Source organism: Alosa sapidissima, chromosome 17, assembly GCF_018492685.1.
Source record: "Alosa sapidissima isolate fAloSap1 chromosome 17, fAloSap1.pri, whole genome shotgun sequence".
Taxonomy (NCBI): domain Eukaryota; kingdom Metazoa; phylum Chordata; class Actinopteri; order Clupeiformes; family Clupeidae; genus Alosa; species Alosa sapidissima.
In genome coordinates this window covers 12,439,591-12,453,717 of record NC_055973.1, presented here as the reverse complement: position 1 = coordinate 12,453,717, position 14,127 = coordinate 12,439,591, and the positions used below count along the sequence as shown (strand labels likewise).

Here is a 14,127-nt window from a genome sequence, read left to right as displayed (position 1 = left end):
GTTCAGGAAGAATTTTCTGATGTCCATCTCTGAATAGTTTATCAAAAGGCTATGTTTAGTTTTACAATAGGACAGCTTCACAAACAGTATAGGCTACTTTTACAGGACTCTCTCTACAGTATACGTCAATCATTATTAATTCTCTGCATGTGTGCATGCATCCTACGCATGGTGTGAGTGTGTGTGTGAGGGAGAGAGCACAAGCTGGTAAACTGTTGCTAAATTTAGGCTACAATGACGCTAAGCATTGAAAAACAGATGTTAATTATGTGGGCAACATTCTCTAACAGCGATCAACTTGTCATTTTTTCTGTCAAACAAGTTGTGAATTTGTTGTAACATTAAAACAGGGGACGACTTACTCTGCGCTCAAAGTGATGTGATGAGCTCCAGCGATTTCGACTGTACAACGAAATTTACTCGGAAGAATCATGTGAACGATTTTCATTGGTTGTTGCGTTCAATCTTACCCAGCTACAGAGGTGCTATTTCAAGATTGGCTATTATGCCCCCTTTCTTTTTTTCCTTGTTTATTTTTATTGGCCGGTAAGTGACAGGCTCGAGTCATGACTAAAGCAGGCACGGAGATGCGCTCATGAATGGCGTTTCCAGCGAGAGCAGCGCTAGAATTTTACTGGGGCACTGGCGACTTTTACTAAGGCACGTGCCCCAGTGAATAAGGTCTAGTGACGCCCCTGTTCCCACTCAATATTCATAGAAACATTTTAATGCTTCGAGCCAAGCATCTTTGCGTTCTGTTTTGAAACTAATATTTACTAATATTCTGTCATGATTGTGCAGTAGCAAAGTTTCTTGATGTGCTTGCTCAATCAAAGGTATTTCATCACCCATTGTGGATTCCATCATTTTAAAATCAGGTCAATTAAGGACAATAGAACGTTCTACTTTGCTTTTGTGTGTTGTTGCAGCCAATAAAGGATATGTCAGTAGCAAATGGTCACTCAGTGGTATTTTCAAGCTTATGTCAATCCTCCTTCCTGTTAATAACCAGACCAACCACTTGTGTGACAAAATATTTATTTTGTAATGTTTACTTAGAGATGTATTTCACCCTTCGTACTATGGATGTAAGCTTACATAACACTAGTTTTTAATATGGGCATTACATCAGAGTGCCACTCTCATAACAATGTTCTTCATTTTTTCATGAAGTGAAATAGTTTGATCCTGTTGTTTTCGCCGTCTTCCCCCAGACATGCCAGTGTACCTCTCCTCCCAGTCTTACATGGCAGACAGCAGTCTTAGTGAAGAAATGAGCCAGTTCGACTTTTCCACTGGGGTGCAGAGCTTCTCCTATAATTCCCAAAATCCATCAGCCCACAGTAGGGCCAAGAAAACACAGGTTGGTGCTCGGATGAAATGTTTAGGTTTATGTTTTACACACCATCAGTAATTATCTCTGGTCTGAATCAAAGTGCCTGTATTTTCTTGCCAATATGAAGATAAATCTGCAAGATTTTAGCCTAGTAATGCATGTGTGAGAAGGAAGACTTTTTTACATTTGTGTATTTTGAATGTGTGTGTGTGTGTAAAGGAACAAGCAGACATTGCCTCCCAGGAAGAGATGGTGGAGTTGGAGATGGACGAGCTGAACCAGCACGAGTGTATGGCCACTATGACCGCTCTTCTCAACCATATGCAGAGGAACAACATCACACCCAAAGTCCAGGAGGTGAGAGTGTGTGGGTATAAGTTGTTTTAACTCACAACAATCATTATCTTAGCTAAGCATACTGTAGCTCATTGAGGTGGTTGAATCTAGCCAATAGCTCCCAAAAGTGACAAGAGAACTCCAACATTTGGTCAACGCTGGCGTGTTCCTTTAAAGCCACTTGTGCTGCAAATATCAGGTGAATGTAAGCCAGGTGCTTTCATTTATGGTGCTATCTTGAGTGGTTTCTTCAGACTGCAAATTTCACATATGTGTGTATGTGGTTGTGTTAGGGAACGTCTGCCTCTGACCTGCCTCCCTGGATGAAGTTCCTGCACGGGAAGCTGGGAAATCCATCCACGGCACTCAATATCCGTCTGTTCATTGCCAAACTCATTATCAACACAGAGGAGGTGGGTACAGTGCTTTACATCCATCCCTCGGACATTTAATGTCCACCTGTTCTATGATCCATACTTTTTCCCTATCCTATACTTTTGAATGAACAGAGGAGTTGATCAATGCATTAGTAACTGAATGAAGGTGAAAATGTAGCATTGTGTGCTGTGAATGTTCTATCATTGTGGTGTTTTTTTCCCCATCTGATTTTGTCATGTTATCCACATATCAGGTTTTCCGTCCCTATGCCAAACACTGGCTGGGGCCACTGCTGCAGCTGGTAGTGTCTGGGAATAACGGTGGGGAGGGGATCCACTTCATGGTGGTGGACATTGTGGTGACTGTTCTCTCCTGGACCAGCCTGGCCACTCCCAAGGTTCCTAGGGTTCTAAGAGTTCAATTGTTAAAGTACAAATAACTTTAAACTTTTGACAATAAAATCCATGTTGATGGCATTGAAATATTAAGCTCCCTCACTGCTGCGTCTCCAGGGCAACACCAAAGACGAGGTCCTAGCCAACCGTCTGCTGGAGTTCCTGATGCGGAACAGCTTCAACCAGAAGAGGCCGGTGTTCCGCCACAACCTGGAGATCATCCGCACAGTGGTGGAGTGCTGGAGGGACTGTCTGCATGTGCCTTACAGGTGAGGAGGAGCCCTGCACCGAGCCAAACGGAGACTTGATACCGCACCTTCAACGCCCCACATTTTGAAATCTGATATTAGATAGGATTGTCTTCCTTCAAAATGTCTCCCTGACTTGTTTCACAAGTACAGATCATGCGTGTGTTTATCATCAGAGAGCCTGCTGCCCATATCTGCCCACAAATTGAAGTCCTTAATATCAGTATTTTTTTCCCCCCAAAAAAATTATTTTCAGTCATAAAATGAATTATGTGTATTAGAATAGGTTTTGAAGATGGTGTAGACTTTTCTACACAGTAGACTGCTGCGGTAGTTATGAATATTAATTGTGTGTGCCTGCTCTATCTCTTGGGATTCTCTTTGTCTTTTAGTCTGATCTACGAGCGCTTTGCTGGGACCGACCCCAACAGCAAGGACAACTCCGTCGGCTTGCAGTTGCTGGGCATTGTGCTGGCTAACAACCTGCCTCCCTACGATAGTGAATGTAGTGTGGACCAGGACCGGTAAACACACACCTGTTCAGCCATTAACCTCAGACGTCTAACATCTAACAGCGTGTCCTCACAGGATACGAGCGAGCGACTGTCTTGTAGCATTAAATGCTGTCTGTCTACACTGAATCCGTTAAATTTGCCCTCCTATTGAGTCATATTTCTCATTCAAAATGGCAGAGCAACGTGAACGACAGAAAGAAAATAGAAAAATGGGCGTCCGACAAAAGTTCTCTCAAAACGTTGCGTACAGTCAGGACACACCGATTGAAAACAGATTTTATCGCTAATGTTCGCTCGCATCGCATCCTGTTAGGACAAGCACTACTGTATCTTGTATTCAGGCCTTTATGTAATACCTATATAATACCTCATGTGCATGACTCTGCAGGTATTTCCAGTCCCTTGCCAATAATCTGGGTTTTGTTCGGTATAAAGAGGTCTTCTCTGCTGCTGCTGAAATCATTGGCCTGATCCTAAATTACCAGGCTGCGAAAAATGTAAGTGACTTTCTATCAGTTTTGGAACAGAAACTGCTGTTTATTTGGAAATTCTAGTGTGCATTTCACTGGATGATGTGTATTGACAAACATGTGACCTTCTTGCAGCAACATGACGAGTCTTTATTCAGTGTCACCGTTTCAAAGCTGATGGACTTGAAGAAGAAAAACATGGATGACAAATTCATTATTGGCCTTAGCAAAGTGTGCAAGCACTTCCCCCCTCTAGTGGACAGGTAAGGATACATGTCTCTGAAGCTTACTTGCCATTTGTTTTCTTACTATATTCGTCCGTTTATATGTCACAGTAAAATCACATTCAGGTGTCAGGTTATTGTCAGGTCTTTTGTCAATCCACTTTTTGAATGTTAACATATTTTGCTAACTTTATGTGGCTGGCTGATCCACATTAGATACTGGGATTGAAACTCCCAGGTCATGTAAATACTAATGTTTACCCTTAGGTCTGATCTCTGTGTCTGTGTGAGCTCTCAGGTTTGTCAATGCGGTGTTCTTCCTGCTGCCAAAGCTGCATGGCATCCTGAAGACTCACTGTCTGGAGTGTGTGGCCAGTCGGGCTGAGGTCATTCCTGACATCTACATGCACCTCAAGACCAAAGACTTCACCCAGATCATGAGCCACAGGTACACAAGCATCAGCATACAAACCATGGCTACAAAAGTTGTGTGAAATTACGCAATATGGCATGAGTGAGAGCGGGGTAGTAAAGGATATACCCATGGCTGTGGTTTGGTTGTCATGGGGATGTCCTGGGATATCACCACTTATGGAATACTTTTCGTCCAATCAGATATTAATAAATAGTTTGACTGGATCTAACTGTTAACCAGATCTAACTGGATCTCATTCCTTTCTGATATGATTTTTCTTTCATATTTACAAAACATTTAAAGAAAACTCCCATGATTTTGAATATGACTTGAATATGTGTGTGTGTGTGTGTGTGTGTGTGTGTGTGTGTTATCAGAGATGAAGCAAGGCAGCGTGTGTGTCTGGACATTGTGCATAAGCTGCTGGCCCCGCTGAAGCCAGAGGAGCTGAAGGAGCTACTGCCGGCCGTCTGCGCGTTCACCTCCCACCCGTCACCCGTGTGCCGCGAACGCATGTACGACATCCTCATGTGGATCCAGGACAACTACAGGTCAGGCCTTCTGTTCCGTTGGGTTTGGTATACTTGACCTCGTAGGTATACTTGACATACTTGACCTCTTAGGTATACTTGACCTCTTAGGTATGATTGACCTCTTAGGTGTGATTGACCTGTTAGGTATGCTTGACCTTTCCCTTTCTTCTCACTATGTTCATCTTCTTAATGGTCCACACAATAGTTATATATACCTCACACTCTCAGTCTCTTCTCTACTGAGTGAGATTCTGTCAGTTATGTCAGTTTTACATCTTAGTTGGTCTCTCTCAGCTGTGTTCTGTGTTTCTGGATGGTATTGATTTTGATGCTAATTCACTGGTGTGCATGTTGGTTGATGGTTCTGTTGTCTTTGTAGTGATTCTGAGAGCAAGGAAGACCCGACTTCTCTGGAGGTGTTGAATGCAGCCAAAGACACTCTGCTTCAGGGACTTGCAGACGATAACACTGGGCTTCAGTGAGTGCTCTAGTAGCAGCAAGCCCCACCTCTGCTGAAAAAACCTCTGCCCATAAAAAAAATTTTCTGTTAATTGAAATGCAGGCATTGAAGAAAACTTTTTTTTTGGTATTATTATTCAAGATAAACTTATTTGAGATAACAAAGATCAAGGTAAATGGTTTGATCCTCTCCAAAGCTGCTGAATGTAGGTTATTGTAGGACACTAGTGGATGCTGTGCTGTACAGAATATGAAGAGTCTGGTTCCAAAACACTATCTCCCATTTGAATGAATTTTCATAAATAATTTCTTTTCATTTTTGTTGTCCAAGTAATTTCAGTGGAACTGTAACTGGTTTATTGTTATTTGATTCATCTTTACTCAGTCAAAACAACACAAATGCAATTGTATTGATATTACCTAAATTATATAATTATACAAATAACATGACTTATTAATGTTTTTAAAAATGCAGATAGCAGATAGCGTTTGGGAACCAAACTCTTCATATATACGCCATTTTTCACTTAGTCTTGGTAATACTCTATTTAAATACTTTAATGGTATAGATTGTTGCTTAGATATACTTATGCTGGAGATCTGCTCAACCCCTCCAGGCTGTATGTTCGTAACTTCTGGAGTCAGGAGCAACGGTTGCCGGGAGCGACCCTGGAGCGGATGCTGGTGGTGCTGCGTTCGCTGTACTCGCCGCGCATCGAGGAGCGATTCCTCAGCCTGGCCACCGACCTGCTGCTGGAGAGGACCAGCCAGAGCCCCGACTACACCCGCAACATGTTCGAGTACCCGCTCTCTGAGTGCAAGTTCCAGGTCCGCTTCACACCAGAGCCGATTATAGAATAAACTTTTTGAAGGAAGCATAATCAGCTCAAAGTGCATTGTCTGGAGCAGTCTTTATTTAGTCATACAGATGAGACAGAGTAGTAATTTACCAATTGTCCTGTGAGCGCCGCATGATATGTTAATATCATGTGGAGTATTGTATGGAAAGTTGGTTAAATATATTACAGCATTCTAGTCTAATAATAACAGGTTTAAGGTTTATTACACCTTTCCTTCTCTCTCCTCTCAGGACTACAAGGTCGATGCGAACTGGCGTCTGCGGAGCACGGTGCTCACTCCCATGTTTGTGGAGACCCAGGCGTCTCAGAGCGAGGGCATTGGCACCGGCAGCGGCGGCTCCCAGTCCGTCAGTATAGTCGGGCAGGTCAGGGCCACGCAGGGATCCCTGGAGTTCAGCCAGACGCAGGCTCCAGGCTTAGGTACTGGAGTCTCACCAGCCTTTTGTCTGCACAGGGAAAATTAATCTCTGCATTCTTCACATACGTAGAACAGTTTCTAAAATGTAGCAAACATGTCTCTTAAGAGTGAGATGAGGATGACATTATAGGGTGGTGGATCTGTATGTGTCAAGCTATTGAAGTGCAAGTGTGACTGAGTGTGTGTGTGCATGTGTGTGCTTGCTGCCTTTCTGTGTGGCACAGGCAATGTTTTGTGTACCCATGAGTGTTACTGTAAAAGCTGTATATTTCACCTCTGGAAATATTTGAATCTGGAAATATTTGAATATTTGAGAAATATTATTGGTGAGTTCAAATAAAAATGTAAGTGTGTCTGTGTCTTCAGGGAGACGCACAGCATACAACTGGCTGACAGGCAGCAGCGTGGACACGCTGGCTGAGTACTCCCTGCCTGCCTCTGAGTCGGCGTCCTCGCTGCTGGTGTTTGGGAAGAGGGACAGGCCCCCCTCGTGGAAGAGCGTGGGGGCGGGCTTTGGCTCCAAGCGCAGCGCCGCTCCCTCTGATGAGGCAGACAGCAGAAGTGCAGGTGACCAATCACAATCGTTCGTATGCTGCGGATCATTTGCAAGATACATTTCTGTTGGTTGACTGGTGTTTTGGTTCACTGGATTGGTTCATCTGCAGAGATCTCTGTGAATTGCGTTAACCAGTCACTGAAAAGGAAGCTGTGCCCTCCTAATCAAGTTACATAGCACCTATAGACTTACTTTAATCAATTCAGTCCTGACTGGACACAAAAATACAACTATGCTTTACTTTAATCCCTGCAATAGCATACAGAGCTATGTACTGTAGTGAACGATGTGTCTGTCTCCCGTCAGCTGAGCGGGAGCGGCGTGCGGACATCCTGAGGCTGCGGAGGCGCTTCCTGAAGGACCAGGAGAAAGTCAGCCTGCACTTCGCCAAGAAGGAGATCAGCTCACAGAGGCAGGAGAAGGTAGGCTATCCAGCTCATGGTTTTTCTGGACATCTGTGTGTCTTCAGATGCTTATGTGTTTGAGGCTCTGTGCTGTTCCTCTGCTTGAGAAGAGCACAGGCATTTTCCAAAACTTACAGTATGGTACCAGGTTTCCCTTATATGATGTATCTCTGAATGTTGGATTAGACCTTTGGAAACATTTTGCTAAATGTCCGTGTAGGTTATTGTGACATTACGGTGTGTAGGCCGGTCAGTCGGTCAGTAATGAGGTAATGGCAACAGCTGCTGTTGTTGGTAGCCTTTTCCACGCGTGTCTGCTGTGTGCAGGAGAAGCGAGCGGAGCAGAAGATCCGGCGAGACGCCCAGGTGACGCTGTACCGCAGCTACAGGGTGGGAGATCTGCCCGACATCCAGATCCAGCACAGCAGCCTCATCGCACCACTGCAGGCCCTGGCACAGGTGGTCATGTCTCTCAGATACACACTCTCTCACACACGTGCACACACACACACACACACACAAGCATACAGAATTCATTCCAGACTCCCCCGCTTTGTTAATGAGTGTGAGTGGCCACTGATTACTTCCTGTCCACTTCCAGAGGGACGCCACCCTGGCCAAGCAGCTGTTCAGCGCTCTGTTCTCCGGAATCCTCGCTGAAATGGAACGCTCCAAGTCCTCTAGTGAGCAGAGGGGGGTTCTGGAGGACCTGCTGCAGAACATGAACATTTTCTTGAACAAGAGCACAGTGTACTTCCCCCCGTTTGTGGCATGTGTGCAGGTAAGACCCTCCCTCTGTCAAGCATCGCTATGCATCGTATCTCCTTTTCTACGTGTTTATTAGAGAGGTACTTGTTTGAGACCTGTTTTGACTTCTGGAATAGGCTTTTGGAATACATTCTAAACTAAGGAGAAAGCTCATCTCATATTCACACATTTCAATTTAAGAGCAAAGTTTTAACCACTTAACTGTAGAAATACATTGGTATGTTTTCATGATATGGCATTGCAGTTAGGTTTCTTAATTCAGCATCTTTATAGCGTACATACTTTGTAGTGTACGGTACATGTGGCAGGTGCTGCATGCTGGTGCGGGCTGTACACATGACTCTGTGTGGTGCTGTTGCTTTAGGACATGAGCTACCAGCACAGGGAGCTGTTGGGGGTGCAGCCAGGGGCAGTGAGCTCCAGCTGCCTGGCCAGCCTGCAGCAGCCCATGGGCATCCTGCTGCTGGAGGAGAGCCTGTTGAAGGGCCCTGTCGTGCCCGACGAGCCGCCCTCTAAACGGGCACGCGGACGCAGAGAGCTGCCCCCCGACACCGAGCGCTGGATCCACTTAGCCAAGTATGACCCACCGACCAATACACACTAGTGCAGTGTTCCCAACCTGGGGTCCGCAGACCCCACTAGAGGTCGCCAGAGATTGTAGGGGGTCTGCACAATGTTGCCTGGGCTGAGGTTGTAAAGTTACCAAAATTATATTTGCGCACATTAAATGTATAAAATCCCAATAACACACCCAATTAGATAATCAAAATTCTGTACAATCCAAATTAAAACATATTTTCGTTCCACATTTAAATTCATGGACATATTTATTACCTCTGACCTCTTAACTTATAGGTTTGTAATTAATCACTTTATTCTTTTTGTGTGTGTATGCGGATAGGAATTCGGGTAGGGGGCCCTGGCTTGTCTTAGACACAGGCAAGGGGGCCTTCAAGGAAAAAAAAAAGGTTGGGAAACACTGCACTAGTGGACAAAGGGGACTGTGTGTCCCTGTGTTGATCACCTTGGTATCTTATGTTGGTCTCTCGGTCTTTCGTTCACTTTTTTCAACTTTCACTTTCTGTTCACTCATGCCGTTACTTTTTTGGCTCATTTGAATATTTATCTCCAATCAAAAAGATTTGTCTATATTAAATCTCATTCTTTTGAGGGGAATTTTTGGTGAAATATCAGTTTTAGTTCAATCCTCCTCTCCTTCCCCTGCAGGCTGTACCGCTCTCTGGGGGACTATGATGTAGTGAGGGGTATATTTGGAGGGAAGATCGGCACCAAGGCCATCACCTGTGCAGCGCTACAGGCTGAGGCCAAGAGTGACTATGCTGAGGCTGTCAAGCTCTATAACGAGGTACTGGTTTCTGTCAACTATTAAATCTCTAGACTTAACTGCTAGTAGGGAATCTAAGAATGTCTAATAAGCAGGTAATTTTATTGATGAAATGAGTACAGGTATTGCTAGGTCTAGTGCCGTGTGGAGTTATGTTGTGTTGGACTGTTTTTCTAAGTAGACAGCGAATATTAACGGTACTATAGTACTGGTGTTTATAAACTATTAATAATGACTTAATACATCAGTGCTCTGGCATATTGACTGTGTTCTGCGGTGTTCTGTGTTGTGTTCTGTGTAGGCATTGAATATTGAGGACTGGACCGACGGCGAGCCGTTGGACACAGAGAAAGACTTCTGGGAGATAGCGGCACTGGACTCCTATAGTCACCTGACCGAGTGGAAGTCCCTGCAGTACTGCGCCACGGTCAACATTGACGACAGCGCACCTGTGAACCTGGATAAGATATGGAGTGAGCCCTTCTACCAGGTGAGCTACCATCTCATGTTCAGAGGCATCAAATCACCCTGCTGTGTCGAACTCAGAGCACTCTTCATCAGAACCATAGCAAAGAGCAATGAACCACGCTAATCCGTAATGTTGATTTTAGAGTTCACCAAAACAGGAATGAAAATATCCTCTTCATTTGCATTGTTATGTTTGTCTGTTTGCGTTATGCACACCTGTGTGTGTGTGTGTGTGTGTGTGTCTGTATCTGTATCTGTGTCTGTGTTGCATTTGTGTTCTGTGTGTGTGTGTGTGTGTGTGTCTGTATCTGTGTTGCATGTGTGTTCTCTGTGTGTGTGTCTGTGTTGCATGAGTGTTCTCGGTGTGTGTGTGTGTGTGTGTGTGTGTGTGTGTGTGTGTGTGTGTGTGTGTGTGTGTGTGTCTGTATCTATCTGTGTCTGTGTCGCATGTGTGTTCTGTGTATGTGTGTGTGTGTGTGTGTGTGACAACCCCACCAGGAGAACTACCTGCCCTATATGATGCGTAGCATGCTGAAGCAGCTGCAACTGGGTGAGCGGGACCAGGCGCTGCTCAGCTTCGTCGACGGCGCCATGAAGGTGGAGGAGCGCAAGGTCGTCATGGAGACACACTACAGCCAGGAGCTCAGCCTGCTCTACGTGCTGCAGGAGGACTACGACCGGGCCAAGTACTACGCCAACAACTGCATGCAGGTCTTCATGCAGGTCAGCACATCTAGTTGAGGCCCTACATCAAATGCACACTTTCTGCATGTGTATCTGTCATCTATCTTTATTTTTTTGTCATTAAAATACCAGAAAGTCGAGATTTTTCTTAAATTCATATAGTTGGTGTACCCCAACTTGCATTATATAGTCAGGCAGTTTGTTCAACCTCTTCTCAGCAAGATTCCCATATAATAAGGCCTTCATTGTTCAAGTCTGAAAATATGCCATAAACTACTAGCTTTACCTTTGAGTGTTCAGATTTCTTATACACCATTGTATAAACTATGAATTTTAAAGGTACTCAGATCTGTGTTCTTTATCCATACAGGAGTATTTATCTATGCAGGATTGTCAGGGCAGTCATTTTGATCTGCCGGTAGAATTACTCCAGCTGAGCAGTTTAACTCCAGCTGAGCAGTTTTATGTTGGTGTTGTGCATCTCCCCTCTCTGACTCTGCTGACATTGGTTGTCCTGTGGTTGTGCTGTAGAACTACTCCAGCATCGACCCGCTGCTCAACCAGAGCCGGCTGACGGTGCTGCAGTCTGTGCAGGCGCTGACTGAGATCCAGGACTTCCTGCACTTTATCACAGGAGACGGTGGGTGTCTGCCTGCACTGATCAATCTGAAGTTCATTCCCCCAAACTTTGGTTTAATTATAAATCTTATGTTTGAATATGTTGAGCACTCAGACTTTGTTAAAGTTATTGATTTGTTTTTATTCTCTTGCATTTTTTGAAATTCCAAGATTTGAAAGGGAATCTTTTGAATTTCTTCTGTTATTTCCTCTTTAGTAATTAGTTTGTTGTGGATGAACTGTTGTACCATTGTATCTGGTCTTAACTGTACCCATACGTTTGCTTTGTCTAGTATCTGTGACGTCATTAAAAAACCTCATAAGACTCTGGACCGCACGCTACCCTGATGCCAAAATGGACCCCATGAATGTGTGGGATGACATCATCACTTCTCGGTAGCATTTCTCTTTCAGTGGTTGCTTTTGTTTATTTGTTTGTTTGTTTTATGGTATTGCAGTAGAGTAGAGAGGAGTCCTGTAACCCTGATGTGACCCTTGTGTTTCGTCTCATCTCTGCTTGCTACAGGTGCTTCTTTCTGGACAAGATCCTGGAGAAGCTGAGAGTGTCCGCGCCAGAGGACAGCATGGAGGTGGACGGAGACGGGACGGAGGCTGACCAGCCTGAGGACCTGGAGGCACTGGTCAAGGACTGCAAGTTCAACATGAAGCTACGCATGGCAGACAGTGCATGGAAACAGGTCTTCACACAGTGCTCATACATGCTGCTCTCTGTAGTCCAGTGTTCTAGAAATGTAATTGGTTCTTCTGAATTTTAAAAAGTGACTCAAATCAGTCAGTGGCTTGAATATTGTGCTTTTGGTGCTGCTGTGGTACTACACTATAATTGGTACTATATGTGGTACTAAATTTCATTCATTTTGTGTAGACCCATCATTTGTTCTCAAATCTTACAAAATGTATTGAGACTGAAAACACAGAACAATATTATTTCTGTGTATGCATTACCTGCTTTATCTAACCCATTTCAGAATTGCTTCCCGGTGTCCACCAAGCTTCTGAAGGAGCTCCACCGCGAAGCCAAGACGCAGGACGGCTGGCTGCTGCGCTGGGTGCACACCTTCAGCCGCTTCACCCACAAACGCAGCGGCAGCCTCGGACCCAGCGAACAGATCAGCAGCCTGCTCAAGACTCTGCCTCTGCTGGGTCAGTCTACAGCACTGACCACACTCTACCTGACGCCTGACTTGAACAGGCATTATTATGGTGTCTTTGTATAAAACTGGTGTGCTGATTAGCTGAGATTCACCAGACTTGAGTTATAAATTCCCACCTTTTCTGCAGCTTGTATTGTTTATACATGTGTAATTACACTTAATGTAATTAATTACACATGTTTAAACATACAAGTTGCATGAAGAATTTCATGAAGAAATCCAGTAGCTGAGAGATATGACCTGTGTCATGCTCACATTCTCTCTGCCTGTTTACTCTCTCTCTCTCTCTCTTTCTCTCTCTCTCTCTCTCTCTCTTTCTCTCTCTGTGTACCCCAGAGGACACTGAGCGACAGAGCGAGTGCTCAGGCCAGGGCCGTGTCTACCGCAGCCAGCGAATCCTTATGGGCACGTCCTTCCACCTGCTGGCCTCTGCCGTCCAGCACAACCCCTCTGCTCTAGGGGCCATTGGCCAAGACAAGGCCAACAGGCTGCTGCAGTATGCCGAGGCCTCTTCTACCAGCGCGCAGGTTTGACCGAACAGACCAGCGCATTGGTCATGTACTACAGTATTTGTGTCATGCATAATTGTATGTCACAATTGATTCCTGTGTAGTTAGTTGGTGTTAGGAACTGTTGAAAAAAACTTTTTTTTTTTTTCACCATGGCCTATTTATTTAGATTATTAGTCCTAAGTTAACATTAATGCTTGCTTTTGTATTAGTAGAAGTTTGTGCTTTTCCAGACAATTTGTGTATTAACTTAAGGCGGTGTGCGTGTGTGTGTGTCTACAGGAGGAAGTTGTGGAGAAGCTGCAGTTGCGTGCCTTAGAGTTGCTTAGAAGCGCCACCCGCAGGGCAGAGGAAGAAGTGCAGTCCTTCTCCCAGCAGCACTGGGACACAGCGGGCATCATTGAGGCCCACATGACCCTCGCCAACTTCTGTGACAAGATACTCCGTGAGGATGAGCAGAGAGGAGGAACAGGTAAACTACCATCTCATCTATGAACTCTTAGTATTCAAGTGGAGACAGTGAATTGATACTGTAACAAAAAAAAAACGTAATCATCATACCATAGTATGTTTTTAACCCAGTATTAAATATAGATCTGAAATAGATAGGTTTAATTGTAAATTATCTTGTTATGATTGATTTCCATTTCTACAACTCTCATTCTAAAGTCAACACCTTGTGATATGTCTTGCCTCATTGTGTGTGTGTGTTTGTGTGTCAGTGAGCAAGTTTGCAGAGCAGCAGGGCCTGCCTGTGTGTGTGGTGGAGTCCATGCTGAAAGCCCTGAGACTCAACTCTGAAGAGGCTCGCCTCCAGTTCCCCCGCCTGCTGCAGCTGGTCGAGCTCTACCCCGCAGAGACCCTGCACATCATGGCCAAAGAGGTGCGTCACAATTTGGCTTAATGCCTTAATGAAGATGTTAATTTGGACTTTGAATCCAACATTAATCAAACAAATTCTGTTGTTTGTCGATTTAAATTTACATAAACAGAATAGTTGTCGCAATGAACTG

General features: G+C 44.6%; 1 protein-coding gene across 3 annotated transcripts in view; it reads left to right on the top strand.

The window, feature by feature from the left end:
- Positions 1–14,127, top strand: part of prkdc (protein kinase, DNA-activated, catalytic subunit) — a 53,379-nt gene that overhangs the window by 32,360 nt on the left and 6,892 nt on the right. For all 3 annotated transcript variants that reach the window (XM_042068798.1, XM_042068797.1, XM_042068799.1), the window contains exons 46-73: positions 1,215–1,363; positions 1,556–1,693; positions 1,966–2,085; positions 2,304–2,447; positions 2,563–2,714; positions 3,086–3,217; positions 3,597–3,705; positions 3,814–3,941; positions 4,201–4,350; positions 4,695–4,868; positions 5,230–5,328; positions 5,927–6,137; positions 6,400–6,589; positions 6,954–7,154; positions 7,450–7,565; positions 7,875–8,006; positions 8,149–8,328; positions 8,680–8,891; positions 9,543–9,681; positions 9,962–10,150; positions 10,627–10,851; positions 11,344–11,452; positions 11,724–11,826; positions 11,957–12,128; positions 12,420–12,594; positions 12,942–13,132; positions 13,397–13,586; positions 13,837–13,997. In XM_042068798.1, coding sequence (XP_041924732.1) covers positions 1,215–1,363; positions 1,556–1,693; positions 1,966–2,085; positions 2,304–2,447; positions 2,563–2,714; positions 3,086–3,217; positions 3,597–3,705; positions 3,814–3,941; positions 4,201–4,350; positions 4,695–4,868; positions 5,230–5,328; positions 5,927–6,137; positions 6,400–6,589; positions 6,954–7,154; positions 7,450–7,565; positions 7,875–8,006; positions 8,149–8,328; positions 8,680–8,891; positions 9,543–9,681; positions 9,962–10,150; positions 10,627–10,851; positions 11,344–11,452; positions 11,724–11,826; positions 11,957–12,128; positions 12,420–12,594; positions 12,942–13,132; positions 13,397–13,586; positions 13,837–13,997 — 4,391 coding nt within the window. The remainder of the gene's footprint in view (positions 1–1,214; positions 1,364–1,555; positions 1,694–1,965; positions 2,086–2,303; positions 2,448–2,562; positions 2,715–3,085; positions 3,218–3,596; positions 3,706–3,813; positions 3,942–4,200; positions 4,351–4,694; positions 4,869–5,229; positions 5,329–5,926; positions 6,138–6,399; positions 6,590–6,953; positions 7,155–7,449; positions 7,566–7,874; positions 8,007–8,148; positions 8,329–8,679; positions 8,892–9,542; positions 9,682–9,961; positions 10,151–10,626; positions 10,852–11,343; positions 11,453–11,723; positions 11,827–11,956; positions 12,129–12,419; positions 12,595–12,941; positions 13,133–13,396; positions 13,587–13,836; positions 13,998–14,127) is intronic.